Source organism: Ceratotherium simum, chromosome 16 (genome assembly GCF_057802395.1).
Source record: "Ceratotherium simum simum isolate JZ-2026a chromosome 16, ASM5780239v1, whole genome shotgun sequence".
In the NCBI taxonomy this organism is placed as follows: Eukaryota; Metazoa; Chordata; class Mammalia; order Perissodactyla; family Rhinocerotidae; genus Ceratotherium; species Ceratotherium simum.
In genome coordinates this window covers 43902470-43930285 of record NC_141915.1, presented here as the reverse complement: position 1 = coordinate 43930285, position 27816 = coordinate 43902470, and the positions used below count along the sequence as shown (strand labels likewise).

The following is a 27816-nucleotide window of genomic DNA, read 5'->3' as shown; positions in this document are numbered from 1 at the left end:
AGAGGGAAGAGGCGCTGTGGACGCCGATTCCCTGAGGGCTGGAGGCGTCAGGGAGTGGGGTTGGGGGGAGGAGGGAGGGAATGGGCTGTTTCTTCCCACTTCACAGACGGGGAAACTGAGGCCCCATTTAGGTAATGTGGGGTGTCGACTTTATCGCGGGCAATCACCCCTTATCTTTGAGCCAAGGCTTCTCTGGCTGTACAGTTGGACCAGTATTACCCACAATCAGCGAGGCTCAAATCTTATAATGAAAGCCACAGAATGAAAAGGTTGTCATAATTCCATCACTGTGTGTAGGAATGGGAACCTTCGAGATTATTTTCTCCAAGTCCCCCGTTTTAGAGACAGGAAAACTGAGACCCGAACGCACAGGACGAGTGCAGCACCGAGACTCGAACCCAGGTCTTCCGTCCCCCTAGTGCGGTGCGCTTCCCGGCCCCGCTGCTCTGACCTCCGTCCCTCCTCCTGTTACCCACAGGGAAACGCGGCGGCCGCGATGGCGGCGGACGTCGAGGGGGACGTGTACGTGCTGGTGGAGCATCCCTTCGAGTACACGGGCAAGGACGGGCGCCGCGTCGCCATCCAGCCCAATGAGCGCTACCGGCTGCTGCGCCGCAGCACGGAGCACTGGTGGCACGTCCGGCGCGAGCCCGGCGGCCGCCCCTTCTACCTTCCCGCACAGTACGTGCGCGAACTGCCGGCGATCGGAGACCCTGCGGCCGCCCCGCCGCCCGCGCCACACTCGGGCCCCGCAGCCCCCGAACCGCTCGCCTACGACTACCGTTTCGTTAGCGCGTCGACGCCCGCGGGCCCCGACAGCGCGCCCGCTGAGCCCCGGGGACGCGTGAGCTCCCTGTGCGGCCCTGAGCGGCGCGGCGCAGCGACCCAGCGCAGCAGCCTGGCGACGGCCTGCCCGCCTGCCTGTACACGCGGCCCGCGGCGCCCGTGCGGCCCGCGCAGTCCCTGGACGACCTGGCGCGCGCCGCCGCCGCGCCCCCTGCCGGCCTCCTCGGGAGCGCGGGCAGCTTCAAGGCCTGCAGCGTGGCGGGCTCCTGGGTGTGCCCGCGGCCCCTCGCGCGCAGCGACTCCGAGAACGTCTACGAGGCCATCCAGGACGTGCGCGGCCCGCCGCGGGAGGAGCGTCCGGAGCAGGTACGCCGCGGGGAACGGGGAGACCGGCGTGGGGCTGCGCGCGCTCCGAGCCGGGGCGCGAGGAGGCCCCCTCGGCTTAGGGTGCGGCTTGACGCCGAGCAGCAGTGTCCGCCGCTCCCTCACACCGAGCCTCACTTTCTTCAACCACGACACGGAGGTGATACAGGCTCACAGTTTCTCATCTGCAGTTCCGAAATGCAGCGTTCCCTGGAGCCCAAAGTTCTTCGTAACTCAATTGGTGGCAAAATTTGTCTTGAGCCGTGTGACGGCCGTGAGCGGTCTTTATTTATTCCATTTAATGTGACTATTCATGTTTTGCTGCAAAAGTGCAGGTAAACCTGATTGGAGGGTGCTACCCCGAGGCTGCTGGGAGCGTTATGTCTCCTGTGGCAGGTGTGTGCGCCGTTCTAAAATCCGAACCGTTCCGAAACGCACCTGGTGTGAAATAGAGGGTTGTGGACCTGCAGCCGGCTCTGCCTGCCTTCCTTTCTCACAGGGCTTTGGGGGCTCAGAGGAGAGAATGGATGTGAAAGTCAGGGGTCTGCTTCCCTTTTGGCTGCTTCCAACATTTCAGTTCCTTTTTTTTTTCTTTTTTAACTTGTGATCGGTTTGTTTCAGAAAGAAGTCCAGTTATAGTGAGGGTGTTCCTTTCGCTTCAGAACCCAGTTACGCAAATTTGGGAAATCGAAAATAGAGCACGTTTTAAAAACGCTCTTACATCCTCAGAATCCGTCGGGCGGCCCTGACATCTTCAACTTCAGGAACTTTTCAGGGAGAGGCAGGCGGAGGGGGGCGGGGTGCACAGACCCCTTCCGATATCTGCCACCAGCTGTGTAATTGTGGGAAATTCACTTCCTCTTCGGGGTCTCAGTTTGTCGTGTAGCCCAAAGGGGACACTGGGTGGGTGGCCCCTGAAGCCTGTGATCTCTGGTTTCTTTCTTTGTACTTAATGTAAAATACAATAAACATTGATGCCTGCCCAGTGCTAGGACTGAGTCTGGGATGCCCAGAGGAAGGAGGCACCGTTACGTCCGCGAGCTCCTGGGTCCTCCCTCCGCCCCGTCTCGTTATAGTGCAGAGTGTTCAGGTGACGAGCCACTTAATTCCCCTAGCCCCGATGTCCTCGTGTGTAAACGCGGGACAATGCCTAAGGATTAGGGTTGCTGTGAGCCTTCAACGAGATGAGGCGTGAAAGCGCCTGGCTCGTAGTAGGCGGTCCGCCAAGACTGGCTGGAGTCCCACTCGGTGTCCTTTCCTCCGGGTCTGCGCCGCCTTCGCTCCGCTTTCAGCAGGGGCAGCCGCCCCCTTGTGGCCAGGGCGGAGAACAGCATCCGGCTGGTGGGGACGGGGACCCGGACCTGGCGGAGCGGGGTAAATCCTTGTGCTCGGCGCCCCTGCCAGCCGGTCGGACAGTGTCTCCGGAATAGATGGCTGGATGCCAGCGCTCCTCCCCCCGGCGCCCCTCCTTTTCCTGGGCAGGCTGCCGGCGGCGCACTCCCAGGCCTCTCCACGTTCTCTGTCCTGGTGATGGTGGGAGTGCCTGTCTGTGCCCTGTGCTCCTCGCTCCTCGAGGCGGGGAACTAGCCTTGCCCTCTGATCCCCCGCGCCCAGCACAGGGCCTGGCCCAGAGCGTGTGCAAAGTGTGTGTTGAGGAGGGACAGGGAGCCGCAGCCCGCTTCCTCATGAGCCGCGGCTCTGCAGGTCTCCCCAAGGGACTCCGCCCCAGAGCCAGGGCCAAGGCGGAAAAAGGAAGGAGAGAAGCTCCCGATCCTGGTACCTCCTGAGAAGAGAAATCACCCCAGCAGCCAAGGTCACTGCGGGGTGGTATCTTTGCCCCTCCTCCCCCTGCTCCCAGCAGTAGCAGTGGTGTGTTGGGGGTGGAGACACAGGTGATGGTGGGGTGGTGCTTGCACAGGGAGGACCTGGAACATTGGCCAGAGGCCTGGGTATTGGCCGAGAGGCTCTGCTTGGTCCCACTTCTGCCCCTAATTCACTGTATGACCTCAACAAGTGGCTTAGCATCTCTGGTCCTGTTTCCTCCCTGGTGTGATGGGTATACCACACTCCCCATGACCATGCTTTATTCAAGTGTCAGCTGTGGGACTCCCTGACACCCCATCCCAGACAAACTCCAGGGGTGGGGAGTCGGTTCTCTCCTGGGAAGGAAACCCCACTCTGCTCTTAGTTGTTCAAGGCAGCCTTTAGAGAAGGAATTTCCTGAAAGGTGAGCCTGCCTGTTTTCTCCTTAGAGAAAATACTAACCATGAATTGACTTAACACCTGCCAAGCACCAGGTGAGCCTCCGGATCTAAAGGTGACTAAGGCACAGCCCCGGCCCTGGGGGGCTCACTGTCTGGGACGGGAAGCTGGCAGGAGGGGACACATGCCTCAGTCCAGCATGGCACGGGCCATCTGTGATGGAGCTGCACTCAGGGTGCTGTGGTGCATGGGCAGAGGTAGAGACGTGAGAAATGTGGCACCTTTGGGGTCTTGCAGTGCCACCCCCACCCCATGCAGCTGGGGCTCAGGAATGGGGGCTCGGGGTGGGAGTGGGTGGTGCCAGGTGGGGCAGGGCCTTGTGGGCTCTCGCCCATGGGCTTTATCCTGCACCTGTTGGAAGGCTCTAGGCAGAGAAGGGAGTGGGGTTGAGAAAAGACCCCTGTGGCTGAGGCTTCGAGAATGGCCGAGGACCTTTGTGGTCTCCCAGGCACACAGTGATGATGGGAGATTTGGGAGGTAGACTCGTGGAGACCTGGTGGCTGATGGGCTGAGGGGGGTGGGAGGGAACTTAGGAGGAGCTCCAGGCTCCTGGTTAGCACACCTGGGCGGACAGTGGTGCTGTTTACTGTTGTAGGGGGAGGGACGACTGTGGAGAAGGTGGCGGAGGAGAGAGGCCCAGCCCGCTGTGGCCCAGCCGGGTCTGCCACCCAGGAGGAGCCTTCAGTGTGTGACGTTGGAGCCGTGGGTGTGGAGACAGTGTGGACATGGGAACAGGAGCACCTGAGACGGCCTGGGGGCCAGCGCATTTGGGTGACAGACAAAGGGAGGAAAGAGGAGCCAGAGAGGAAGGAACAGGCAGGGCACAAGGAGGAAAAGTGGGAGAGCACTGGCCCAGGAGCCAAGGAGAAGTATACGGAGGAAAGGGGAAGTGAGACAAAGGCCATCCGACATTTATCGGGAAGTGCCACCAGAAGGTCAGTGACCACCTTATCAGAAGCTGGTCGGGGGGTTGCTGAAGGCAGAGGGCAAAGGGTCAGAGGGATGAAGATGAGGCCGTGGATTGAGAGTGTAGACAACTCTCAGAAGCTTGGCAGGGAAGGGAGAGATGCTGTGTGGAGGCCAGTGGAGGCTGCAGGGTAAATGCCCCGGATCTAAGTGACTGGGCAGGAGCTGGGAGAGGGGAGGCTGAGGGTGGAAAGGAGGTGGTTGATGAGAGGGGATCCCTGGGAGAAAGGAGTGAGGGAGGGGCCCAGAGCAGAGGGCGAGGGTCCTGCTTCCTCTGAGGGACAAGGATGTGAGGATAAAGGTGACATGGGGTCGTCGGGGAGGGTGGAGACAATGTCCAGTTGATGGACCACTGGACAAGGGAAGAGGCAGCAGGGTGGTGTGGAGGGCAGGACAATCGGCGGAAGCAGGAACCCCCTCCCCCCCCCAGAAGAGAGGAGCCTCTACACATTTTTACTATCAAGTGACGAGGCACTTTACAGCCTTGTCATTCACCAGCCACTTAACTAGCACATAATGAGCACCTGGTGTGTGCTGGTCACCGTGCTGGACACTGGAGACACAAAGCATGGTAAGATACAACATGGTCCCCATCCTCAAGGGACTAATGGTCCAGCAGCTTGGAAGTCAGGCATGGGTACCCCCATTTGCCCGGAGTACAAACAGAGGTTCAGAGAGCTTCAGTGACTAGCCAAAGGTCACACAGCCAGGAGGTGGCTTCATCCAAGTCAGTTCCACACCTCCTGACCACAAACCCCACCATGGCCACCAGGCTCAGAAGTCTCACCTGGGTGGCCTTCAGCCTTGGCCACCCTGTGCCCCTCAGCAAGGACAGACAAGCCAGAGGCAAACAAGTGTTCACTTTCCTGCGTTCCCTGTAGGTATTCCAAACCCTCCCCTTGCTACCTGCAGCTGCCAAGTCCCAGGAGAGGGCAGAAGCCCAGGCCCAGAGGAGGGAGAGATGGTGGGGCGAGCCAGTGCCCTCCACTGCCCCTCCCCCTCCACTGAGGAGGCCCCGGGAGCCCAGGGGAGCCTCTGAGACTCCTCCCCAGTGGCTGCGTCCTGACCCAGGGATTTCAGGGTGCGGTCACCATCCTGCCCCACGGCCTCACAGGTGGGAAGCCCAGGCCAGTCATGGGGACTGGAGCCCGCCCCTGCTGCCGGGGCATTGGCCACAGGGAGGAAAGAGTTACAGCCCGGCCTCTGCAGCGTCTTATGCAAACAGCCCAGGAGGCACTTCACCTGAGCAGGCACCGGGACTGGACGGAGCCCTAGGGCCCCCATTCCTCCTTCCTCCGCCCCAACTGTGAGTGACCCTTCACCCTTGAGTGGAGCTGGGACCCTGGGGAGAGGGGGCGCTCCACGGCAGTTTTCCCACTCTCTCCTCCCTCCCCACTCCCCACTCCCCACCAGGCCTCTCCCTGCACCCAAGCTAAGTGCTAAAAGCTGCTTCGAGGTGCCTCACTCTCCTCTCTGGATCCCAGGCCTGGCACCCACTCTCTGGGACAGACTCCACGGGCAGCCCCAGGTGGCTGTGACTGAGATAAAGGAGCTGGCCTTGGACAGACCTGCCTGGATCCCCCTTTGGGGCCAGCCAGGGGGCCTTCTGGAAAGCGAGCCTGGTAAGAGCTGGGGAGCTGAGGCCAGGTAGGGGATCCAGTGAGTCCCTTCGTCCGTACTCCCTCCTCCCAACAACTCCCCCCACCTTCCAGTGAGGGCAGCCGCCCTGGGGTGGCCCAGCTGGCTTCTTCACACCTGGCCTGACTGTTCTCTCCCCATGACTCACCTGCAGCCCTGGGCTGACCGTGGAGCCCCACTGCCCAGCCTGTGACCTGGCTCACCCCGCATTCCTCATCCTCACCCTACATTCCCAGCCACCTAGAGCCCTCCTCATCCACCACTCCCAAGGCAGAAAGGAGCAGCCTCTCACGCTGCAGGCTGGTGGCTGGTGGTGACCCCTTCGTCCCCTGGGCAATCTCCCCCGAGCCTGGGCCTCATTTCACCTCTCAGCCTCTGGTTCCCTTCAGCCCCCCCTCCCCCCGGCCTCCTGAGACAAGCCCCCCTGCCTCCCCACTTCCTTCCTGAGCCCCAGCAGCTGGCCTCACTCTAGATCTATCTTCTCTGCCCTTCCTGGAGCTGTCTGTGTCCAGTGGTGGGAGGGGACAGCAGTGGGTACTGAATGCCAGCTCCTGATGGCTGGTCAGTGCCAGGTCCTGGGCACAGGAAAGTCCATCATCATGACCGGGGGTAGCTGATGATCAGACGTGGGCAGGGTTCCACGCCTGAGTGTTGGGAGGAGGGGGACAGTTCATGTTGGTTGGTGTCAAGGGAAACAAGGCTACCAGGGCTGCCTCCCAGGGGTATAGGGGTTCTCCCTAAAATTCGGGAGACTCTGTTTCCAGATTGAGGAAGGATGTGGTGGAGAGGGGATTTCCAGAGCTGCTACCTAGGGAAAGTGAGGCCTGCAGGACCCTTCTGTCTAGGCCAGGCTCTGGGCTCCTATGGGTGCCGCCCTGCATCCTCTCCTTCCCTGGCTGGAGGTCCACCAGGAGGCATGCAGTAGGTGGGGCAGGGCTCCCTGTCTAGGCCTGGGGACTTGGGCCCAGAGAGGAATCCGAGGTGCCAGAAGAGGCCTGCCTGCAGATCCTCCCAGCCCTCTTCTTTCCTCATCTACACAACCAGAATACTCCTTGCCTTGTCTGAGTTTGTAAATTACTGTTCCTCCCTATGAAAATACTTTAATCCCGTTACAAATATTTGGCTAATGAGGGGAGTTTCAAACTGATGACTGTTAGCATTTTGGTTTCTTTCCTTCCATTCTGCTTTGCCGTGTGTTGGGGGATTTTACAGACATAGGGGCATCACGGTGTGCTGACAGTTAGGCTGTGATTTTTCTTTTAGTGTGTTCACTGATTCAGTAAACAGCAGGTGCTGTGCTGGGCACTGGGAGGCAATGAAACATAAGGCGTGGTCCCTGCCCTCAGGCAGCTTACTGTCCAGGAGGGGAGATTGGCAAGCGAACCAATGGTTATGATCTAATGTGGCGAATGCGTCCGCAAGGTGCTGTGGGGGGCACCTGGGAGGATCCCCTCTCCCAGGATCTCACCAGAGAGAGGGAAACCCAGGGTGGCCTCCTGGAAGGAAGGTGATGTCAGAGGTGAATCCTAAAGGTTTCTACAATTCAGCCTCCTCCATGAAACCCTCCAGGCTGGGTGCTTGTTCAGTGGCAGACTTTTTTTCTCATCAGTGGTAACTGGTCTTTGCAAGTTTTCCACTAGTTCTCCAGTTAATTTTGGCCATTTTATATTTTACTTTTTCTAGACTTGTAAAATCTCCACTTTTCAATTTATTTATGATTTCTTTGTGACCAAGTACATGATTTTTCTAAGTTTTTCATAGACACAGGAAAATTGTGCATTTTCTATTTAAGAGATGTAAGGTTCTGTATGTATCAAATCAAGTTTATTGATTATATTAATCAAACTTGCACTTCTTTGTATATTTCTTTTTTCTCTTTTTTTGGTCTTCTGATTGAGATTTATTGTCTCTTGCTCAAATTTTTTCTATAAAGTTCTTCTTGTATTTTTAATAGTTTTTGCTTTTTGTGTTTAACAATAATGCTATTGGGAACATACAGATTTTGTTGTTCTGTCATCACAAATTATGCTTTCTGTCATTATGTGGTGTCCCCTTTTATCCCACTTAGTGCTTTTAATCTGAAATTCCATCTTTCTGTTATTAATACGGCCACTGTTACCTTTCATCTCATTTTATTTTATTTTTTTGCGCTTGCCTGGTATCTCTCGGAATCCTTTTATCTTCAACCATTATCACTTTTTTAACAAGTGTATTTCTTATATATATCATGTCACTATATTTTTAAACCCCAGGCTGCCTCTATCTTTTATTGGGACAATTCAATCTGTTCACATTTCACTTAACAACCGATACACTGGACTTGATTTTACTACTGATGAGTTATTTTACATTTATGGGTTTACCTTGTGGTTTTCTTTTTCCCTTCAAGCAGGTAGCTATGGATTCCCTTTTTCTCCCCCTGTTAATCTGTTGTCCTGCTACACTTCCCGTTTCATTCTTGGCTTCTGCTTTTCCCTGGGGTTCCTAATCAAACCTCTTCTACAGGATGTACAGTGGTGAGGATCCTTTTTCTCAGCACCCCCACCTGGAACTCACAGAGCCCTGTCAGTCTGTGGACTCTGGCCTTTCCTCAGCTTAGAGAAATCTATTTGTTGCATGATTATTGTTTCTTTTAGCTTTTCTTTCATTTGCAAGTTAGCTCTCCTGACTGGATTTCTCAGTTTCTTATCTTTTCCCTCTTTATTTCTATCTCTAAGATATTTCTTCTGCTTGATCTTCCTGATCACAAATTTGAATCTGGAGTGACTATCTTCTCCTTCAATTAGTAGTATAATGATATATTTTCAGTTCTAAAGCAGTCCTTTTTTTTCTTTTGTGCTTTACTTGTATTGCCTTAAGAGTTTATCTTTTGTTCAAGTTGTAATTGTGTTTCTCAGCTCCTCCATCTTTGCTAATAATTTGAATTTTTTTAACTAGGTTTGTACTTACATGGTTTTTAAAAATCAAAGCAATATTTAAAAGTATATGGTAAAGAATCCCTCACACACCCCTACTTCCATGCCCTGTTCTCCATCAGCTCAAAAGTCACCACTTTTATGGATTCTTTCTCTGTTCTTCCAGAGTTTCTGTGTACAAGTACAAACTGGTATGATATACATGTGATTACTTGGTTTTCTGTCTCTCTTTCGCAAAGGTCGTATGCAGTACACACTGTCCTACATCTTGTTTATTTTTTGCCTTTTTGATTTAACAGTGTATCTTGGAGAACATCTTGTTTCTTTTTTGCCTCTTTGATTTAACAATGTATCTTGGAGGTTGTGCAGTCTCCTTCCTTATAGCTGCATCCTTTTCTATTGTGGGGATGTATCATAATTTGTTTAACCAGTCCACTGTTGATGGACACTTGGATTGTTTCCCATCTTTTGCTATTACGAATAATGCTATAATAAATAATCTTTTGCACATGCGCAGGTAAACTGAGAATAAATCCCAGAAGTAGGATTGCTGGGTCAGAGGGTAAACGATGGATATTTGTTAGATATTGCCAAATTGCAGTCCATGGGGTTTATGCCAGTTTGCTCTCCCAGCAACACAAATGAGAGGGCCTATGTCCCCACAGCCTTGCCAACTGAGTATTGTCAAAATTTTGTTTTCTACAAATTTGATAGTAAAATATCTTAAGTTAGCTTGAATTTGCATTTCTCTTTCCTGTGACAGTGAGCATCTTTTCATATATTTAAGGACTATTTTTCTGTGAATGGTCTGCTCATGTCCTTTGTCCATTTTTCTATTGTTATTGGTCTTTTTCTTATTGATTTCTAGGAGGTTTTTCTATAATAGGAAAATAGCCCTTTGTCCATTATGTGAATTGTAATCCCCCTGCCAAGTGTGTCTTTCGACTTTGCTAATAGAATTTTTTGGCCACACAAGAATTCTTAAAATACATTTGTGTAGTCAAATGTATAAATCACGTATTTTATGGCTTTTAGATTTTAAGTCTTGGTTACAAAGGGCTTTTTTAAAAAATATAGAATTTTGCTCATATTTTCTTTCCTTTTTGAGTATTTTTATGGCTTCATTTTTTGACATCTACATCTTTGATCCTTTGGGGGTATATCGGAGTGGACAGCGTAAGAGACCCACATTTAAGTAGTTTTCTCTGGACAGCCACCCAGTTGTCCAGTCACCTCCTACTGACGAGTTCCTCTTCCCGCCATGATGTGTGATGGCATCTTCAGCGTGTCCTGGTCCCGCTGTAGTGGAGTCTGACAGCAGTGGCCGCTTTGGCCATTCTATCTGTTCCCTCTCTCCAGCCACTGGGCTGCCAGAGGAGTGGAGGTTATGTCTTTGCTCACCAGGGCGGGGGATGAGCTGTTGGTGTACCCCACTTGGTGGGGGGCCCTAGAGCAGAGGAGTGGTGGTCTCTGCCAGTGGGCCTGTGGGGCCGGCCAGCCCCTGCTGTCAAAGACACCAGCAGGAACTCTCCCTGTCCCCACCTCCTCACACTCCCAGCCTACGGGCGGAGAGTGCTTAGCCTACCTGCTCGGTTCCCATGAGCTCCTAGGGGGAAAGGGTCTGGCAGGAGGGTCACCCTGCCTTCCTCCAAGGGTGCTATGGCGGGCCCAGTCAGCCCCGGGGTTTCCCAAGTTCTAGCCTCTGTCTCAGACACTCTCACTTGTGCCAGCCAGTCCTGCCCGCTCCCCCCCCCCCACCTACCCCAGGCGCCACTTGGCTTGGACAGTAGAGGGGGGCAGTGAGGAGAACAGGAGAAGCAGGACAGGTTTAAGCTGCCGTATTTCCAGAATCCCTGGCCCCAGAGCTGCAGCTTCAAGGAAGAGAAATTACTTTGTCTAGGATAGAGTGGAAGTGGGGAAGAGCTGGAAGGACCAGTCTGTGTCCAGAGGAGAAATAATGAATACCTCGTAGAGGAGTAACACTGAGGATGCGGAACAGTAAAAGAGTGAAGGAGATTTTTTCTTACTTTTTATTATGAAATTTTTCAAACATACAAAAAAGCAAGGAGAATATTGAAATGAATATAGTTATACCTACTACCTAGATTTAACCATTACTATTTGCCATGTTTGTTCTATCTTCTTTTATTTTTCTTGACAAGAAATAATAAATTCCAGACTTCATCACATTTCACCCCTAAAAACTTCAGCATGTGTCTCTTAAAAAATATGTTTTTTGGGGCCAGCCCAGTGGTGTAGTGGTTAAGTTCGCGCACTCTGCTTCCAGAGGCCCGGGGTTCCCAGGTTCAGATCCGGGCACAGACCTATGCACTGCTTATCAAGCCATGCTATGATGGTGTCCCACATATAAAGTGGAGGAAGATGGGCACAGATGTTAGCCCAGGGCCAATCATCCTCAGCAAAAAGAGGAGGATTGGCAACAGATGTTAGCTCAGGGCTAATCTTCCTCACCAAAAAAAAAAAAAAAAGATGCTTTTCTCCATAACCATGATACCATTGTTATATCTAACAAAACTAACATTGATTCCTTAACATCATCCAAGACCCAGGCCATAGTCAAATTTCTCCCATTGTCCTAAAACAAGCCTCTCACAGTCAGTTTGTTTGAACAGGAAGATCCAGTCAAGGGTCATGCGTTGCAGCTAATTGTCCCTTAAATCTCTCTTGACAACCCCCTCCCTTTCCTTCTGCCCTGATCAGACCAGTTGCCCTGTGGAACGTCGATTTTAGATGTGAAGGTTTGCTTTCTTGTAGTGGTGTTCCCCTGTTCCCCTGATCCCTGTGTTCCCCAGGGGACTGGTAGATCTGAAAGGCTTAGGCAGGTCGGGTCACCAGGGCTCAGTGACAGATGATGCAAAGGAAGCAGGAATCAAGGATGACTCTAGGTCCCTGCTTGAGCAACAGAGATGATGCTGAGACGAGGAGAAGGAGAAGGATGAAAATGAACTTGGTTTGAGACGTACAGCTTTTGAAGTGTACCGAGGACGTCCAGGTGGGCAGTTGGATTTATGCTCCCGGAGATGGAGTTGTGAGTTGTCAACCTAATAAAGCCAGTTGAGCTTCCCCAGGAGAGTAGAGTGAGAGACAAAGATGAGACACCAAGCATGGAGGAGATGGGCAGAGGAAGAGGAATGCAGTCCCGAAGAGCTGAGCAGCCAGAGGAAGAGGAGGCAGACCAAGAGGCCACAGGCAGAGGCAGCCCAGGACAGACAGGATTGTAAGGACTAAGCACGGGAGAGGAGTCAGGCCAGACAAGGACCGAATTTGTCACCAGAGAAATTGTGGGAGACCTGAGCTGGGCTGGGTGTCCAAGTGAGCGAGTGAGCGAGACGATGGGCGCACACACTCCTTCAAGAAGTTGGCTCTGAAAAGGAGGAAGGGAGAGCTGAGTCCAGGGGCAAACTTTTCCTTTTTAAGATGAAGAGACCTTGGTTGAGCTTGTTGAAATGCCAGAGGGACAGAGGCAGTCTGGTAGAAGATTTGAGGTGAGGCAGCTTCTGAGCAAGTGAGAGGCAATGGGGTCCCCCCAGGCCCAGGATGGGGAGGTTGGCTTGGACACGGGACCCTGGGCCGTCCATTGGAAGAGGGAGAAGGAATGGTGGGTGCAGGTGCAGATACGTTTGAGAGGGCGGGCAGAAGGTGACCACCCCCGTCATGCTTTCCCACCTCCCTAGGTTGGCTCATAACCATGGCCTTCGCTGGTCGGCAGGTTCCTTGACAGACTGTTTCCAATTTCTCCCGGCCCAGCAGCAAGAGACCTCCTGGGTGCCTGCCAGCCTTACTCACAGCACGGGAGGTGTGAGCCGTGAAGGGGCTCCACCCCAGGCTCCACCGCACCCTGGAGGAGCGGGCCCAGCAGGCAGCCGCATGAGATCACCAAGAGGCTGGGGGCAGAGTCCGGAGGCAAAGGCACTCAATTGAAACCCAGAGCCAGAAAAGCAGAAGTGCAGCCCTGCTTTCTTCCCCGTGTCCCAGTGGGTGTGGGAACTCAGGTGCCTGCTCGGCTTTCTCAGAAACTAACTAATTTCACAGAAACCGGTTTAGGAGGAGAGAGAGCCCATTCTATGGATGAAGAAACTGAGGCCCAAGATTCAGGGGGGTCACTCAGGGAGAAGTCTACACAGAAAGCCGGGTCTCCGGACTCCTGCTCCATTCTTTTTCCTTTTAACGGAAGGAAGCTTCTGCCCCAAACCCAAGAGGAAAGCCTCCCTTCAGGCCGCTGTGTTTGGAATCTCATGCTACTTGCATGTGACAAAAGGACACTGAGCCCCCTGGGCTTTAGCACAACATGCGTTGCCCAGACCACAGCCCAAACCAGTCACATCAGATTCTACGGGGCGACCCCCAGCCTCCCCACTGCACGTAGGTGGACACGTCACTCAGGGCGAGGGGTGGATATGGAGTGAGGTCTGGACTCTGTCCTGGGGAAGGCGTGCTCAGGGGAGGGACGGCCGCCAGGACAGCGGCGGTTCTGTACACACGGCTAAGCCCTGGAGGCAAAGATCACAAATCACTCCCACTCCCCATCCACCCAGCCCGGGTGGCATGGAGCAGGCTCAGAGTCAGCCTAGGAGGTCCTGTCCCCTCCCCAGCCCCCTGAGACAGTCCCTGGGCTCTAGTCGCTGGTTTGTGGGCGTTGCTTTGGCCTCTGGCCCCAGAGAGCTGATAGGATTTTCCTATTGTGCCTCCTCCTGCCCCAACACTCCTGTGAGGGTGTTGGAGAGAAGAGGTGAGGACAGAGGGCTGGAGAGATGAGTGATGGCAGCTGGCTTGTTCTGTCACCTCCCGCCCCATATGCGTCTGGAGGTGTGAGGGTGTGGTTGAGGGAGGAGGACCCCACTGGGGAGCCACTGTGGTCACCACCTCCTCTCCCTGGCGGCGAGGAAGCCCAGACAGGAGGCCTGAGGGGCCAATCTCTGTGACCAAGAGCAGGCCAGAGCTGTGTGGGTTTTGCTGGGTCCATGTCGTGTGGAGCCAGAGCCGGCGGGAAGACCCCAGGCCTGGGGGCCAGGCTGTTACTGGGGAAGAGCAGTGGGTAGGGTGCTGGCTGCCTTTTCTGTGGTCCCAGCTCCCCACATGTCATTCCTTGTCCCTGCCACAAGGAGACCCTGCTCCCCGATTCCACCTTCATGGCAGTGCTGAGGGCCTGGGTTCCCACACTTCTCTTCCTCTCTGCCTTCCCCACCCCAGTTCCTTCCCGGTGGCTCAGAGTTTCCGGCTGCTCTGGAATTTACAAAGGCTATTCCCATCTCCTGGGCCTGGCTCCATCTCTCTTAGGGACTTGGTGTGTGTGTGTGTGTGTGTGTGTGTGTGTGTGTGTGTGTGTGTGGTCCCTGGCCCTCAGGGTGGGGGCAGTGTGATATATCATGTGTGTGACAAGTGTGAAGACTCCAGCCCTCTCTGGGGACTCATCTGCCCCTAGGGTTCTGGGCTTCTGAGTCAGGGCCCAGGGGACGGTAGGAGAGTGATGGTAGAGCTTTTGAGGGCAGGGTGGGCCATAGGGCCTGGACTTGCTCTGGATGTGGTCTCCCCACGTGTCCCACATCCCAAATCCATACCATGCCTGGCCCTACTTGGATGTCCGTGTCCTAAGCCCACAGTGGGTGCAGGGGAGGAGAGGCCTGGGGACAGGGGCAGAGAAGAAAGGAGAGCCAGGGCTAGGAGCAGGGGGATTACTGATGTGGAAGAATGGGAGATGAGGGGCCAGGATCCAGGGTGGGAGGGTGGGGTCAGAGCCTGAACTGGGAGCCAAGCAGCCACTGTGGGAGAGGCTTTGGACTGGCGGGTGGGTGGGCTGGGTGCTGCCTGGCACTTGGGGCTGATAGGGAGCACCTCTGAGGAGGTTAGTGAAACAAACTGGCCCCCCAGGGCTTGGAGGAGGGGCTGCAGCATCTCACCCAGGACATGCGGTGTCCATTGTGCATGGCCAGGGTCTGAACACCCACCTGGTCAGGGGGTGAAGTGAAGGGAGGCCAGCAGGAAGCTCTTAGGGTAGGTTTGGGGGCAGCTAGTCCCTGTCCCCCTTCTCTGGGTCCTTGGAGAGTGGCAGAGGGGCATGGGCATGCTTGTGTGTGTATGTGCACTCACAGGCGGGGTGGGCACATGCGTCCTGGTGACTGAGGCTGGAGGAGGCGGACTCAGGTGGTCAGGCGGGTGGATGGTGGTGTGGTCAGAATCCCTCCTGTCCTCCACGTGGCTGGAGGGATCCAGACACTGGATCCCTCCGATACCACGTCTGCCCAGACCCCTTCCTCTTTGAGACACCCCCACACACACAAGCTTCCTCTTTCCCTTGACATCCTCCCTGGGCCTTGGGGGAGTTGACGGCCACTCATTGTCCTGTCTATGCCAGCACAGGGCCCAGCACCCAGCTGTCCCCTCTGCCTGCCTCCGTCTGTGCAGCCTACCCCTCCCCCAACCACAGCTCCAGTGCATCCTCTGTGGAGCCTGCTCTGTGGCTGTGTCTGGGCCTGGGATTCAGAACTCCTCAATATCAGAGCACTGAGTGGGGCAGCCAGTGGTGTTCCTGGACACAAAAAAATACCCCCAACCTGAGGCACCCCCACCCCCCCACTCTGTCTCAGGCAGCACTTCCGCAGCCCTGACAGGAAATGGGCTGGAGGCTCAGCCTCCCGCCATCTCGAGGCAACTTCTTGTTTCCCTCTTGCCCTGTGCCAGCCCTGGGGTTGTGCCCCTTGGCTCCACCCCCAAAACCTTCCCGGGGCTCTGTCCCAGCAGCTCAGAGGGGACAGGATGGTGGACATGATAGCCAAGCTGACCAGAAGGCAGAGTCGGGCCCTGCGGGTACAGGTAGGGGCCCCTGGCATTGGGGGCGGGGAGGGAGTTCAGCCTCTCATCGGGATGCAGAGGGGCCTATGGGGTCAAGGGGCCGCCAGCAGGCCTTCGTCCTCTGGCCTGGTTAGGAGCTGGGTGGGCCGAGATTCAGAGCAGGGAGTCTCACGGAGGTGGGGCCTCCTCCCTTCTGTCCTCTTTCCTTCTCCGAGGCCCTGCTGTGTGAGAAGGGCTGCAGAGGGAGGCTGAGAGGTGATGATCAGCCTGGGGAAAGAGAGGCAGGCCCACCGCCTGCTCATGGGCAAGGGGAGGGAATTGGAACCAGGAGGAGTGCTGGGGGCCGGACAGCTGGGTGTGGTGAGATGGGGGCCCTCCTGGCTCTGTCCTCTGGCCTGAGGGAGGGAGACCACTTCCTCTTACCTTCTCCTTGTCCCCTGAGTCTCTGTCATGACTGGGGTCTGGGCCCCAGGAGCACTTGGTGCCCTAGTGAGGCCCCTGTTGATGGGCTGCGTCTGTGTCTCGTCTGGGCCTCCAGGAGTTGCGGGCGGGGGTGGCAGGCCCTGCTCAACCTGGGCCAGCTCCCCCTTGAAGGCCAAGGGCATGGAGGGACTGGGCCCACCTGGCCTCCAGAGAACTGGTCTGATCCTGACTGAGGCTCTGCCAGGAGAGGAAAGCCCCTCTCTCTTAGCACTGTGGGGGCTCGACAGAGAGTTCTAGAGTGTGAAGGGGCCTCAGGGCTGCTGCAGTCCAGCTCCCTCCACAGGGCTGCAGCATCCCTCACGGGGGGTTGGACTTGGCTTGCTCACCTCCAGTGAAGGCCCCTCACTACCTTCAGCCTGTGTCTTTGGGGCCTCCCCAATCCTTAGAATGTGCTTCCTCCAAAGGGGCACTGCCCCACCCCCATTTGGCCTCTGATCTGCAGTCTGGAGCCCCATAGGGTGATTCTGCATCTTCTCTTTCTCGTGCCAACCCTGTCACATGGGGGGGCCTAAACTTCTACCTTCCAAATCTCCTCTGTACCTGCTGGGGGTGTTCCTCATGCGAGACCCCATCAGCCCCACCCTCCTGGGACTCTCCGAGGACCCAGAGCCAAGGCCAGCAGCCCGGCCAGGTGGAAATCCTCACTCCAAACAGCCTAGCTCCTTCCTTGGCTCGTCCATCTCTGTGGGCCCTTCCAACCCCTGTCCCAGGGATGGGCGAGGCCACTGTCTCGGTGGGTTCAGCTAGGGTGGGAAGGAGGTGTGTGTGGTCATCACCTTCCTCTGCCCTCTGCCTCCAGCCTGTTCTCCCATGGAATCTCCTGGTCCCTGTGCTTGAACCCTCATTCTCAGGAAGTTCTTGCTCAAAGCTAACCCTAGTCTCTCCTGTAGTGTCAGGTGTGTTTGTTTTTTGTTTGTGGCTGACGTTTGGCATGGACTTGACTTGTGTACTCAAGCAGGTGTTTTTGGTTGATCAGCTGTGTGCTTCAGGGCATTGGACCACCTGCTAGGGGGTGACTGGGGTCAGTTACATCATCCTGGGTCCTGCTCTCAAGAAACTCCTGTCTTTGGGGGCAGAGAAGGTAGGCAGATGGGTGGACAATGACCTGACCACCAAGGCAGAATGCCATCGGGCCCTAACAGCGATGACTAGAGTGCCAGTGGGTCAGACTTCTCTCCAGAGGGAGAGGGCCTCTCCCAGGTGAGGCTTGCGAGCTGAGCACCAGTGGAGGAGCAGGATTTGGGTAGGAAGGGAATGAGAGCAGGGAGTTCCAGGCCAAGGGAACAGCTGGAGCAAAGGCATGGAGTTGGGAAGATGCCTTTTGTGTTTGGGGGAGGGTCAGCGGCCTGGGGTGGTTGAATACAGGATGCCACAGGAGGGCTGTAGTGGAAGGAGGGAAAGGAGAAGGGGGGTGGAGGGTCCTGTCTCAGCCACACAGGAGCTTGTGGGGTGAGAGAGAGGAGTGAGGAACTGGTGGACTGGTGCACCCAGCTCTTGCTGCCCGCTGTGTGCCTGGGACCTGGCACCCTGCCTAAACCTGCAACCTCCCTTCTCCGAGAGTGTGTTTATTTTCTTATTAGTAGCCATCATAGTTGACATGCTGTGCATTTCATCCTCACCCTGCCTGGCTCTCTACTCCCCCCCACCATTGACACACATGTGCACTAGAGTGCCAGCCCTGCCGGGGCAGGGATTGTATCCATTTGTTCACTGCTGCATCCCCAGTACCTAGAACGGTGTCTGGCCCAGAGCAGGCGAATCTTTCTTGGACACGAATGTTTCTTTAGGCGCCTGCCTAAGGCCCAGGAGAGGCCGCCTTGAGCAGGCCTTGCTTCCCCCCTTGAGGAGTGTACAGCTTAGTGAAGATGTCACAGCAATAGAGGAACTTCTATGATTTAGAAAAAAAGATTTATTGTACAAAATTTAGAGTCTGCAGAAAAGTTTAAAGAAATGAAACAAAAACAAATCCAGTCTTTGTAATTACACTGCCCAGAGATGACCTTTGATAGCATTTTTGAGAGTTTCTAAAAACACAAAATTGAAATTATGCTAAGTTTACCATTTTGAAATCTGCTTTTCCCTTGTACCATTATGCAGTCGCACAAAACAGTATTACTCTCCCCGAGCTATTCTGCTGCCTGGGGTTTGATCGTGTAGTTATCTGTCCATCCGCTGGGCTGAGGGTATGGTGAGCACACAGGAGAAATCTCAGTAAAGGTGTGGAACCTGACACCTGAGCTAAGTCCTAAAGAAGGAATAGGAGTCAGCCAAGTGAGAAGGGGGTGGGTTTGGGCCTGGGAAGGCTGTGAATGAGCTGAGGCCTGTGGGAGACACAGCAGAGAGGGTGGGGGCCTCCAGCAATTCTGTGCTACTGGGGCTTCAAGTTCAAGGCTAGGGGCAAGGAGTGGCAGGAAATAAGGTGGAAGACAGCAGGTGATGGAGGCCTCTGGTGCCCTGTTAAGGGCTCAGACTTTGCCCCACAGGCAGCAGAGAGCTGTGAGGGTGTTACGCATGACTAGGCTTATATTGTGTCACTGAACCTCCAGCCTGCCTCACTTTCCTGTGGAGGGGGAAAGGGGGGCTCACCTTTCTCTGCCCCTCCTTTCTCCCTCCCATCCGGCTCTCCTCTCTCATTCTCTTATCTGGAATCGATTCTGAGGCCTGCAAACCCCACATCAAGGAAGTTCCTGCTCCAAGTCCAGAGGCAATACTGATTCCAGTCCAGAGCCTTCTGGGCCAGGAAGGAAGGAGGGGTGGGGGCTCTTGGTGGGGACTGTAGAATGCAGCAGGGCCCTGCCCCCATGGCACCTGAATGGGGGCAGAGGAGGGGTGGATCCCCAGGCTATTTCTCTGTTCCTGCCCCACCTTTGATTAGCCCCTGTGAGTGCACAGCTGGGAGAACTTGGTTATTGACATTTTATTATTGTTAATAAGTTAGTAATGTAATTGTCCCACGCATCTGGGGCACTTCATACTTTACAAAGCACTTTCAAGAACATTTCCTCATTCTCTCTTCACTACAATTTCTGGAAAGGGCAGGGCAGACATTTTGCGGCCGGGGGAACTGAGGCAGAGAGGTACTGTGACTTGCTGAAGGTCGCTCTGGTGGCAAGTGGCCGAGTGGGGACTGTGACCCCGGAGCTGCCCTGAAGGTCACGTCTCCCTCCTCCTCACACAGGTGGACGAGCCCCCGGAGCCCGTGTACGCCAACGTAGAGAGACAGCCTTCGGTCACTTCACCGGGCCCGGCCGCGGCCCCCGGCCCTGGCCCGGCGTGGGAGACGCACACGGACGCGGACACCGGGCGCCCCTACTACTACAACCCAGATACGGGCGTCACCACCTGGGAGTCGCCCTTCGAGGCTGCCGAGGGTGCCGCCAGCCCGGCCACCTCCCCGGCCTCGGTGAGCAGCCGCGAGAGCCTCGAGACCGAGTGGGGCCAGTACTGGGATGAGGAGAGCCGCAGAGTGTTTTTCTACAACCCGCTGACGGGAGAGACGGCCTGGGAGGACGAGCCCGAGGACGAGGACGAGCCCGAGGACGAGCTGGAGATGCAGCCGGGCCTGAGCCCCGCCAGCCCCAGGGACCAGAGGGTGAGGGGCGGGGCCTGGCCGGGTGGGCGGGGCTGGCTCTGAGGGCCTCTGACCCCGCCTCCTGCTCCCCACAGACCCAGGACTGCCGGTGATGGGGCGAGGCCTGGTCCGAAAGGGCGGGGCCAGGGGTCTGCACTGGCTCCGAGACCCTCTGACTCCAGCTTCTGCTCTCTGTAGCCTCCCACTCCCGAGACTGACTACCCGGAGTCGCTGACCAGTTACCCCGAGGAGGACTATTCCCCCGTGGGCTCCTTCAGTGAGCCCGCGCCCACCTCTCCCTTGGCCACGCCCCCCGGCTGGTCTTGCCACGTTGGCCTGGACGGGCAGACGCTCTACACCAACAACTTCACTCAAGAGCAGGTAGGGGCAGGGCAGATGGGCCGAGACAGCTCCAGGGTCACTCCTCCAACCCTTTCTCACTAGTAGCTCCTCTTAATATTCTAAACTGCAGCTCCTCTGCGGGCTCCAAGCTAGCCTGAGACACAGCTTCACCTGCCCCCGCCCCTCCAAACCCCTTAGGGCTATGTTGGGCTCTGCTTTAAAGGCACCTTTCCCCCCCATCTCATGAGGTGGGCTGGGAGCCCTGACCATCCCTCTCCCCACAGTGGGTGAGATTGGAGGACCAACACGGGAAGCCCTACTTCTACAACCCAGAGGATGCCTCCGTTCAGTGGGAGCTGCCCCAGGTAACCAACTGGGGAAGCGAGTGTGCCGGGGAGGGAGGAGGGCATTATATACGACAGTGTCTTTCTCCCCAGGTCCCTGTCCCTGCCCCTCGAACCATCCGCAAATCCAGCCAAGACAGTGAGACCCCAGCTCAGGCCAGCCCCCCTGAGGAGAAGGTAAGGGAACGGGCATGTAGGCCCTGGCAGGACCCCCACAGAAGAAATAGGGGGTTTCTGGAGGTCCTGGGGGCTGGGACTGGGTCGGGCATATCTCCCCATAGCCCCAGCACGAGCCTGGGTTGAATGAACCTGGGTCAGGGTCATCCCAGGCACAGAGTTAGATGGGCTTGGGATCTGGGAAGAAATCTCTCCTGCTGTGAAGAGGGTCAGTGGAGACTCAGGCCCAGCCTGCGGGGAGCTGCCGGCTGAGGGGGAGACTAGCCCTGCCTCCTGTGGCTCACCCCGTTGACTGCCTCCTCTTCCCCCTTCTCTCTCTCAGATCAAAACCTTGGACAAGGCAGGCGTGCTCCATCGCACCAAGATGGTGGACAAGGGAAAGCGGCTCCGGTGAGTGCCCGTCTGCACCCAGACCAGGGAGGTGGGCCTCACTGAGGGCCTTCACTGAGCACTCCTGTGTGCCAGGCTCTTGTTAATCTTCAGAGTGACCTTATCAGAGTCACTGTAAGGACACTGAGGCACAGAGAGATAAAGTGACTTGCCCAAGGTCCCTTGGCTACCAGGTGTTAAGAGTTGGGAGCCCCTCACAGTTGGTTGCCCCAAGCTGTGTTCTTAAGCTCTGTGCCCTGCTCCTGAGGGTGGGAGGGGCGCCTTAGCCCAGGGCCAAATCCAAGCCCTGCCACCCCCTCCCTTCCCCACCCCTCCTAGGAAGAAGCACTGGAGTGCCTCCTGGACAGTGCTGGAGGGCGGCGTCCTGACTTTCTTCAAGGACTCAAAGACCTCAGCTGCAGGCGGCCTGGTGAGGCCCAGGTCCCCAGGGCAGAGACCACCCCATCTGCTCCTGACTTTTGAGGGTTTTCACCTGGTCTGGCTTGTCGAGGGCTAGGTCTGAGACAGTGGAACATGAGTGTCAAGAGAGCTGGACTTTGGCAGAGGGTGGTGACAGCGGGTTCACCCCAGAACAAGCACTTCCAGGCATGCTGGACATGGGGAGCAGTCCCCGAGGGTGGACAGCTCCAGCCTGGTGGGCAGAGAGGCTGGGGACTGGGCATATCTGCTCTCAGGGAAGGGGACTGCACTCCTTTCTCCTTTCCTCTCCTGGGTGGGCAGACAGCAAAGGACCAGCCAGTCCACAGGCTCTGTGGTTAAGAAGTACAGGGATTTCTGGGTTCCAGGAACACTTGGGCCCCCTTCCCCAGAGCTGTGACCTAATCCTGTTCCTGTTCCTGGTGGATTGGAGTCAGGGCACCATGGCAGGCCTGTCTGAGCTGAGGGCTCCCCTAACCCTTCCTCCCTTTCCCACAGAGGCAGCCTTCCAAGCTCTCCACCCCTGAGTACACCGTGGAGCTGAAGGGAGCCTCTCTCGCCTGGGCCGCCAAAGACAAATCCAGCAAGAAGAATGTGCTGGAGGTGAGTGGTGGAGGTGGGGAGAAGGGGAAAGGGTTTACTGATGGCTTGGGACCCTCACTGGGCAAGCCCCAAGAAGGGGGACCTGGGGAAAGTTGGGGCTGGAGTTCTCAGGGTCAAAGCCAAAGCCACCCCGACCTGGGAGATCTGTCTGCAGTGTTTGTGGCATCACGGATTCTGCAGTTCCTTCTCCAGGAGCTGAGTTCACCAGTCTTTGGCCCCGGAGGGAGGTGAGGAGTAGGGATCTCTGGGGGACAAAACTCTGTCATGCCTAGGACAGCCCTCATCCCCGTTGCTCTGGCCTGAGACACACAGGGGACTCCTGTCCCTGGCCACTTACTCTGACAGCCTGGGAAACCTGCTCTGGCTGGTCAGAGCCCTGCCTCCAGCTGGACTGGGTCCCCAGCAAATAAATCAGGGCAGTGGACACGTTTCTCAGGTTCCCCCAGCAAAAAGAGACAGACCAGGCGGGGCCCAGCAAGGACCCTCGCAGCGCCATACCCTCCACTGTCCACGTGTTGTCTTGTTTTTAAACTACTTTTACCCTCACCTAGGTCCCCAAAAGTTTTGAGGCAGCTCACAGCAAAAACACATGATGAGCTGGCACAATCCACTGAAAAGCCAGGATCAGGCAAAACAAGGTAGAGATGTGGAGAGAGATTAGCTCACAGACCTCTCCAAACCGTGTGCATATTTCCTTGGAGTGAACAAGTGTAAGTGGGTTGGTACCCTCCAGCCTGCTCGTCAGAAAGAGCTTTGAGTAGTCAGAAAGTGGGAGAAAGTTTCCCTCTTGAGTTCTGTTGAATTTATGCTTCTGATGAAGTGGGCTGTAAGAGGGTGCATTGCCCAGGCTGGAGTGTGGGAGATGGTGGGGACTCCTGGCTGCAAAGGTGGGGACAACACTCCTAGGTCCTCAGTATGTGCATGGAGGAGGGGGTCACTTGCTTTCTCTGGATCAGCCGTGATCTGCTTTCAGATCCTCTCTCCCAGCATTTTCTTTCCTGTTAGTTCCAGCAGCCAGAGGCCTCCCCCAGAGAGTTTCTTTAGTTGACCTTTTTGCTGGCTGGTGCTCTGGGTGAGGCCTGCCATGTTCTGTGGCTCATGGGAGGTAGGATGGTGCAGGGGAAAGTGTACCAGACAGTTGAGCCATGCAGATCTGCTGCACTCAGATCCTTGCTCCATCACTCACTAGCTGTGTCCACGAGGAAGTTGCTTAAACTCACTGAACCTCAGTTTGCCCATCTGTACACAGAGATGCTGTCACCTACTGCTTTTAATGGGGCAGAATACCTTGGCCTGGGGTGAAGTGCTTGCTTTATTAGGCTCTGAGTTCTTGGGGACAGGAACAGATCACTTCCCTCTCTGTATCTCCCCTGGGGCCTAGCCCTGGGGCCAACCCAGGGAACAGAGATGACTGAGTGACTTGTGTCCCTCCAGCTGCGGAGCCGAGATGGCTCAGAGTACCTGATCCAGCATGACTCCGAGGCCATCATCAGCGCCTGGCACAAGGCCATCACCCAGGGCATCCAGGAGCTGGTAGGCAGAGCCTGGGGCTTCTGGGGCTGGTGGGGAGGGGATGGCCAGCCATTATGCAAGGCAGCTGTGCCCACTGTAGGGGGGCCCCTTGACTCAGGCACCAGGAGCTCCATGGCACCAGTGGGCGAGTACCCCTTCCGGCAGATGCAGTCCCCCCTTATGGCCAGATGGCAGATGGGCTGCTGAAGAAACAGCCCTTCTTCAGTATGTGAATCCAGCCTCTGGGGTTGATGCTGCAGGAGGACTTTCCAGGTGGGGGTGAGGGCACATCCTAGAGGAGCATCCCATTTCAAGGAAGGCAGGAGGAAAAATATTCTGAGAAACAGCCTCAGGCTGGAATGACAGTCTGAAACTAAAAGATATAATTTAAAAGGATTGAATTAAAGAGTCTACTATTTTTTCCGGTCAAAATATCCATTGCATAAGTAGAGAGGGGCAGGCCCTCTCTGACAGCTATTCACCTGGAAATAACTTGGAGCTTTTTGATCCTTAATTCCCTGTGAGCCAACACTGGGTGCAGTGTTTGGCTGTATAAGTAGAGGTAGGAATCCAGATCCAGGGAGGTGACGCTGGTCAGGTTGTTGGCAGTGCTCTGGCCCCAACTGGAACTGTAAGCTTGAACTGGGACCCACATATTGAGGCATGCTGACCTAGTGGAGTGTGTACAGAGGAACTAAGGAAAATTCTGGGGAAAAGGGGCCAGGAACTGGGGGGTGGGTAGGGGTGGCCAGGATAAGAAAGGGTGGGGGAGAATAGGATGACTGTCTCCAACACCTGAAGGGCTCCCTGCAGCTAAGGGAGGTGAAGGTTCTGAGGTTCTCTGGTGGAGTTGAGGGAAGTTAACCTGGTTAAGAGAAGAGTGCACTCTGCCTGGGGGTCTCCAGGCCAGGCCTGCTGGGAGGGCTCTTCGGGTCCCTCACCCCATTCCAGAAGGACCTCCAGCTGGCCCTGGGCCCTGCCTCTCTGAGGCTGTGTGATTCTAGTCCGCAGACCTGCCCCCGGAGGAGGAAAGCGAGAGCAGCAGCGTGGACTTCGGGTCCAGCGAGCGCCTGGGAAGCTGGCGGGAGGATGAGGCACGGCCCGGTTCAGGTGTGCGAGGGGGAGGCGGGCGGAGGGCATCTTTTAGGGGTGGTGACGACCCGGCTGGGGCCTGCCGGGCCAACTCCGCTGGCGCACCGACTGACTCGTCCCTGCCTCCCCGTGTGGCAGCCGCGCCCCACGCGGGCCTGGAGAGTGACCTGAGCAAGGTCCGGTACAAGCTCCGCAAGTTCCTCCTGAGGCGGCCCACGCTGCAGTCGCTGCGGGAGAAGGGCTACATCAAAGGTACCGGGGCGGGGGGCGCCGGGAGAGCGGGGCGCGGGCGCGGGCTCGGGCGGGCGGCGCTGACGAGCCTCTCCCCCAGACCAGGTGTTCGGCTGCGCGCTGGCCGCGCTGTGTGAGCGCGAGCGGAGCCAGGTGCCGCGCTTCGTGCAGCAGTGCATCTTCGCCGTCGAGGCCCGGGGTACGTACGCGCGGCGGGCTGGGCAGGGCATTCTCCGGCAGCCTGCTTCCAGGACCATGCTGGAGACCCCTGGGTGGGCGCAGGGTTGCGCGGGATAGAACGGGAGCCCCTGTGTAGGAATCATGGGGCTTTAGCCCCATCCCACCAACCGCGGGGTCAGCGCCTCCCTCTGCTCCAGGGCTGGACATCGACGGGCTGTACCGCATCAGTGGGAACCTGGCCACCATCCAGAAGCTGCGCCATAGGGTGGACCACGGTGAGGCCCGTCCCAGTGCCTGCCCCAGGGCTTGAAGGCGCGCAGGGGGCTGACCTCCTTTTCCCCCCGCTCGCCCCCTGCCGCAGATGAGCGTCTGGACCTGAACGACGGCCGCTGGGAGGATGTCCACGTTATCACCGGCGCCCTGAAGCTCTTCTTTCGAGAGCTGCCCGAGCCCCTTTTCCCCTTCTCGCACTTCCGCCAGTTCATCGCGGCCATCAGTGAGCGCCGGGGGAGGTGGGGCGGAGGGGGTATGGGTGGAGCTGGCCTGCCTCGGGCACTCCCTGGACCAGGACCCCCCCACACACGGGGAGTCAGCCCCTTCTGTTCCCCTCACCGAGCCGACCCTCCCTCTCGCTCTGACCCTTCCCTTCCCCAGAGCTGCAGGACCAGGGCCAGCGCAGCCGCTGCGTGCGGGACTTGGTGCGCTCGCTGCCCGCCCCCAATCACGACACGCTGCGGGTGCTCTTCCGGCACCTGTGCCGGTGAGCGGGCGAGCCGGCGGGAATGGGGCGGCGGGACGCCCTACGCCTCCCCCGACCCGGGCTCTGGGCTCTGACTCCACCCCGCGCCCCCTGCAGGGTGATCGAGCACGGCGAACAGAACCGCATGTCGGTGCAGAGCGTGGCCATCGTGTTCGGGCCCACGCTGCTGCGGCCGGAGACGGAGGAAACCAGCATGCCCATGACCATGGTGTTCCAGAACCAGGTGGTGGAGCTCATCCTGCAGCAGTGCTCAGACATCTTCCCGCCGCACTGACCGCGGCCCTACCCCGCCCACGCTGCTGGCGCTGCGGCCCCGGGACTGGGAGCGGCGGTGGTCCTGCCACAGAAGCTGGGCGGCTGGAGGCCGCGCGGCTGGACTCTTATCTCCGAGACCCTCCGCCTGCTACGTCCGCAGACGGGTGTGAATTCTGCGCCCCTCGGTGCAGTATGGTGACCCCTGATGGGCAGTTCGCAAAATGTGATTTTTCTCCCTGGCCTGCTCTGTTTAGGGGTTGATTGGGTTCTGTTCTTTATTACAGCGCCACCTTCTGTGCGTGTGTGAGAACGTGGGAGGGTGAGAGTTGTTTTCTGGGACGGCCCAGGCTGTGAGGAGGATTTTGGGTGAGGGGCTTCCTGGCTTCTTCCGGCCTGCGCCTGGCTGAGGCCTTCACGGAGCCCCTTAGGGCCCCAGCCCTGTGCGTGGCACTGTTCAAGTCATGAAGCAGCAACCGACAGCTTCCCTGCTGCCGAAACAGGACTGACCCCGGCCTCCAGCGTGGGCAGCTAAACCTGCCGGGCCCTCTCACTGGCTGGCTGTGGACCATTTTCATCTGCCTTGCTGTCTGGGGTTCTGGGCCTCTGCTCTCCCTGATCCACTTGTGTTCTGTGCAAGGGTTCTTCCTCTTCAATAATGTGTACCCTGCACCTGCCACTTGACATGCACCATTTCCACACGCAGTCCCATTTTACAGATGAGGAAACTAAGGCTTTCAGGGGCAGAGTGACTTGTTCAGGGTCCAGTGGGTGATTCTGACTCCCTAGCTCAGGCCCCTTTCACACCGGAGCACAGCCTACTGTGAGGGTGAAATGGATCCTGTTAGCTACCCCCCGACCCAGCATGGGCTTATGGGTACAGCAAAAGAAACTAAGCTGGGGGGCTCTGTCTGGGCCTGAGGAGGTTCCTGAAAGCAAAGAGGAAACCTATCACAACTGTTCTTTGGCGGGGGGCCCAGAGCACTGGCAGGAGCCCCCCAGCCCCTCTCAGTGCCCTGGCTGTCAAGTATGCCCACCTGGTGCCCACCGTGCCATGAAGAGCTGGGAGAGGCCTAGAGGGTGGGGAGAAGGAGGGCACAACCTCAGGAAAAGAAGTATGAACCCTGGGGTCGGCAGCCCCCCTTCCCTGGTACACAAACCACCTCAGTTTATGGGTCTCAGCCCCCTGCCCCACCCACCCATCGTTTATTCCACAAGCAATAATAGCTAATATTTATTGGACATTTGCACCACGCCAAGGCATCTTACTTGGACTATCTCGTGTGTTTCTCACAGCCAATATTTATTATCTGCTCTTCTGTGCCAGGCACTGCGCCCTGGGGCAGGGCTACTGCACACTGCCCCCCTCGGGGAGCTTACGGTCTGGCAGGTGAGGCTGACCCAGGCACCCCTAGTGCCAGTGGGGCTGGAAAGAGTACAAATGGAGGCCTCACACCATGTGTCGAAATATCGTAAAGTTATAAATCAAGCTAACAATGTTCAATAAAATACGTTCTATTCTCCTATTTCAGTAAATATACCTTCATGCTGACCTGGAGGGCCAGATTCTGATGTAAACTTCTTTGACTCTTTTGAATTCCACGCCCAAATGTGGTGACATGAGAAGACCCGGCTCTGCTCTGAGCCTGCCCCCGTATCTTCCCACCCCAGAGCTGTCCTGCCCCAAGGGGAGGTCCATGTGCACACAGGTGCACACTCCGG

The 27816-nt window shown here is 56.6% G+C and overlaps 1 protein-coding gene across 3 annotated transcripts; it reads left to right on the top strand.

Annotated features, from left to right (window-relative positions):
• The first annotated feature begins 990 nt into the window (after positions 1–990).
• Positions 991–27672, top strand: ARHGAP27 (Rho GTPase activating protein 27). Of its 3 annotated transcripts, none has more exons than XM_087441321.1 (16): positions 991–1152; positions 19402–19815; positions 19993–20175; positions 20421–20501; positions 20574–20657; positions 20980–21047; positions 21366–21456; positions 21963–22067; positions 23502–23600; positions 24584–24689; positions 24810–24923; positions 25003–25101; positions 25280–25357; positions 25444–25578; positions 25737–25842; positions 25939–27672. In XM_087441321.1, the coding sequence occupies exons 2-16, from the start codon at positions 19774–19776 to the stop codon at positions 26114–26116; spliced, it is 1569 nt and encodes a 522-aa protein (XP_087297447.1). In that variant the 5' UTR covers positions 991–1152; positions 19402–19773; the 3' UTR covers positions 26117–27672. The 3 variants fall into 3 exon arrangements, with proteins under 3 accessions (XP_087297447.1, XP_087297448.1, XP_014644595.2); XM_087441322.1 differs by lacking the exon at positions 991–1152 and adding an exon at positions 5640–5683; XM_014789109.2 differs by lacking the exon at positions 991–1152 and adding an exon at positions 15559–15761.
• The last annotated feature ends 144 nt before the right edge of the window (positions 27673–27816 follow it).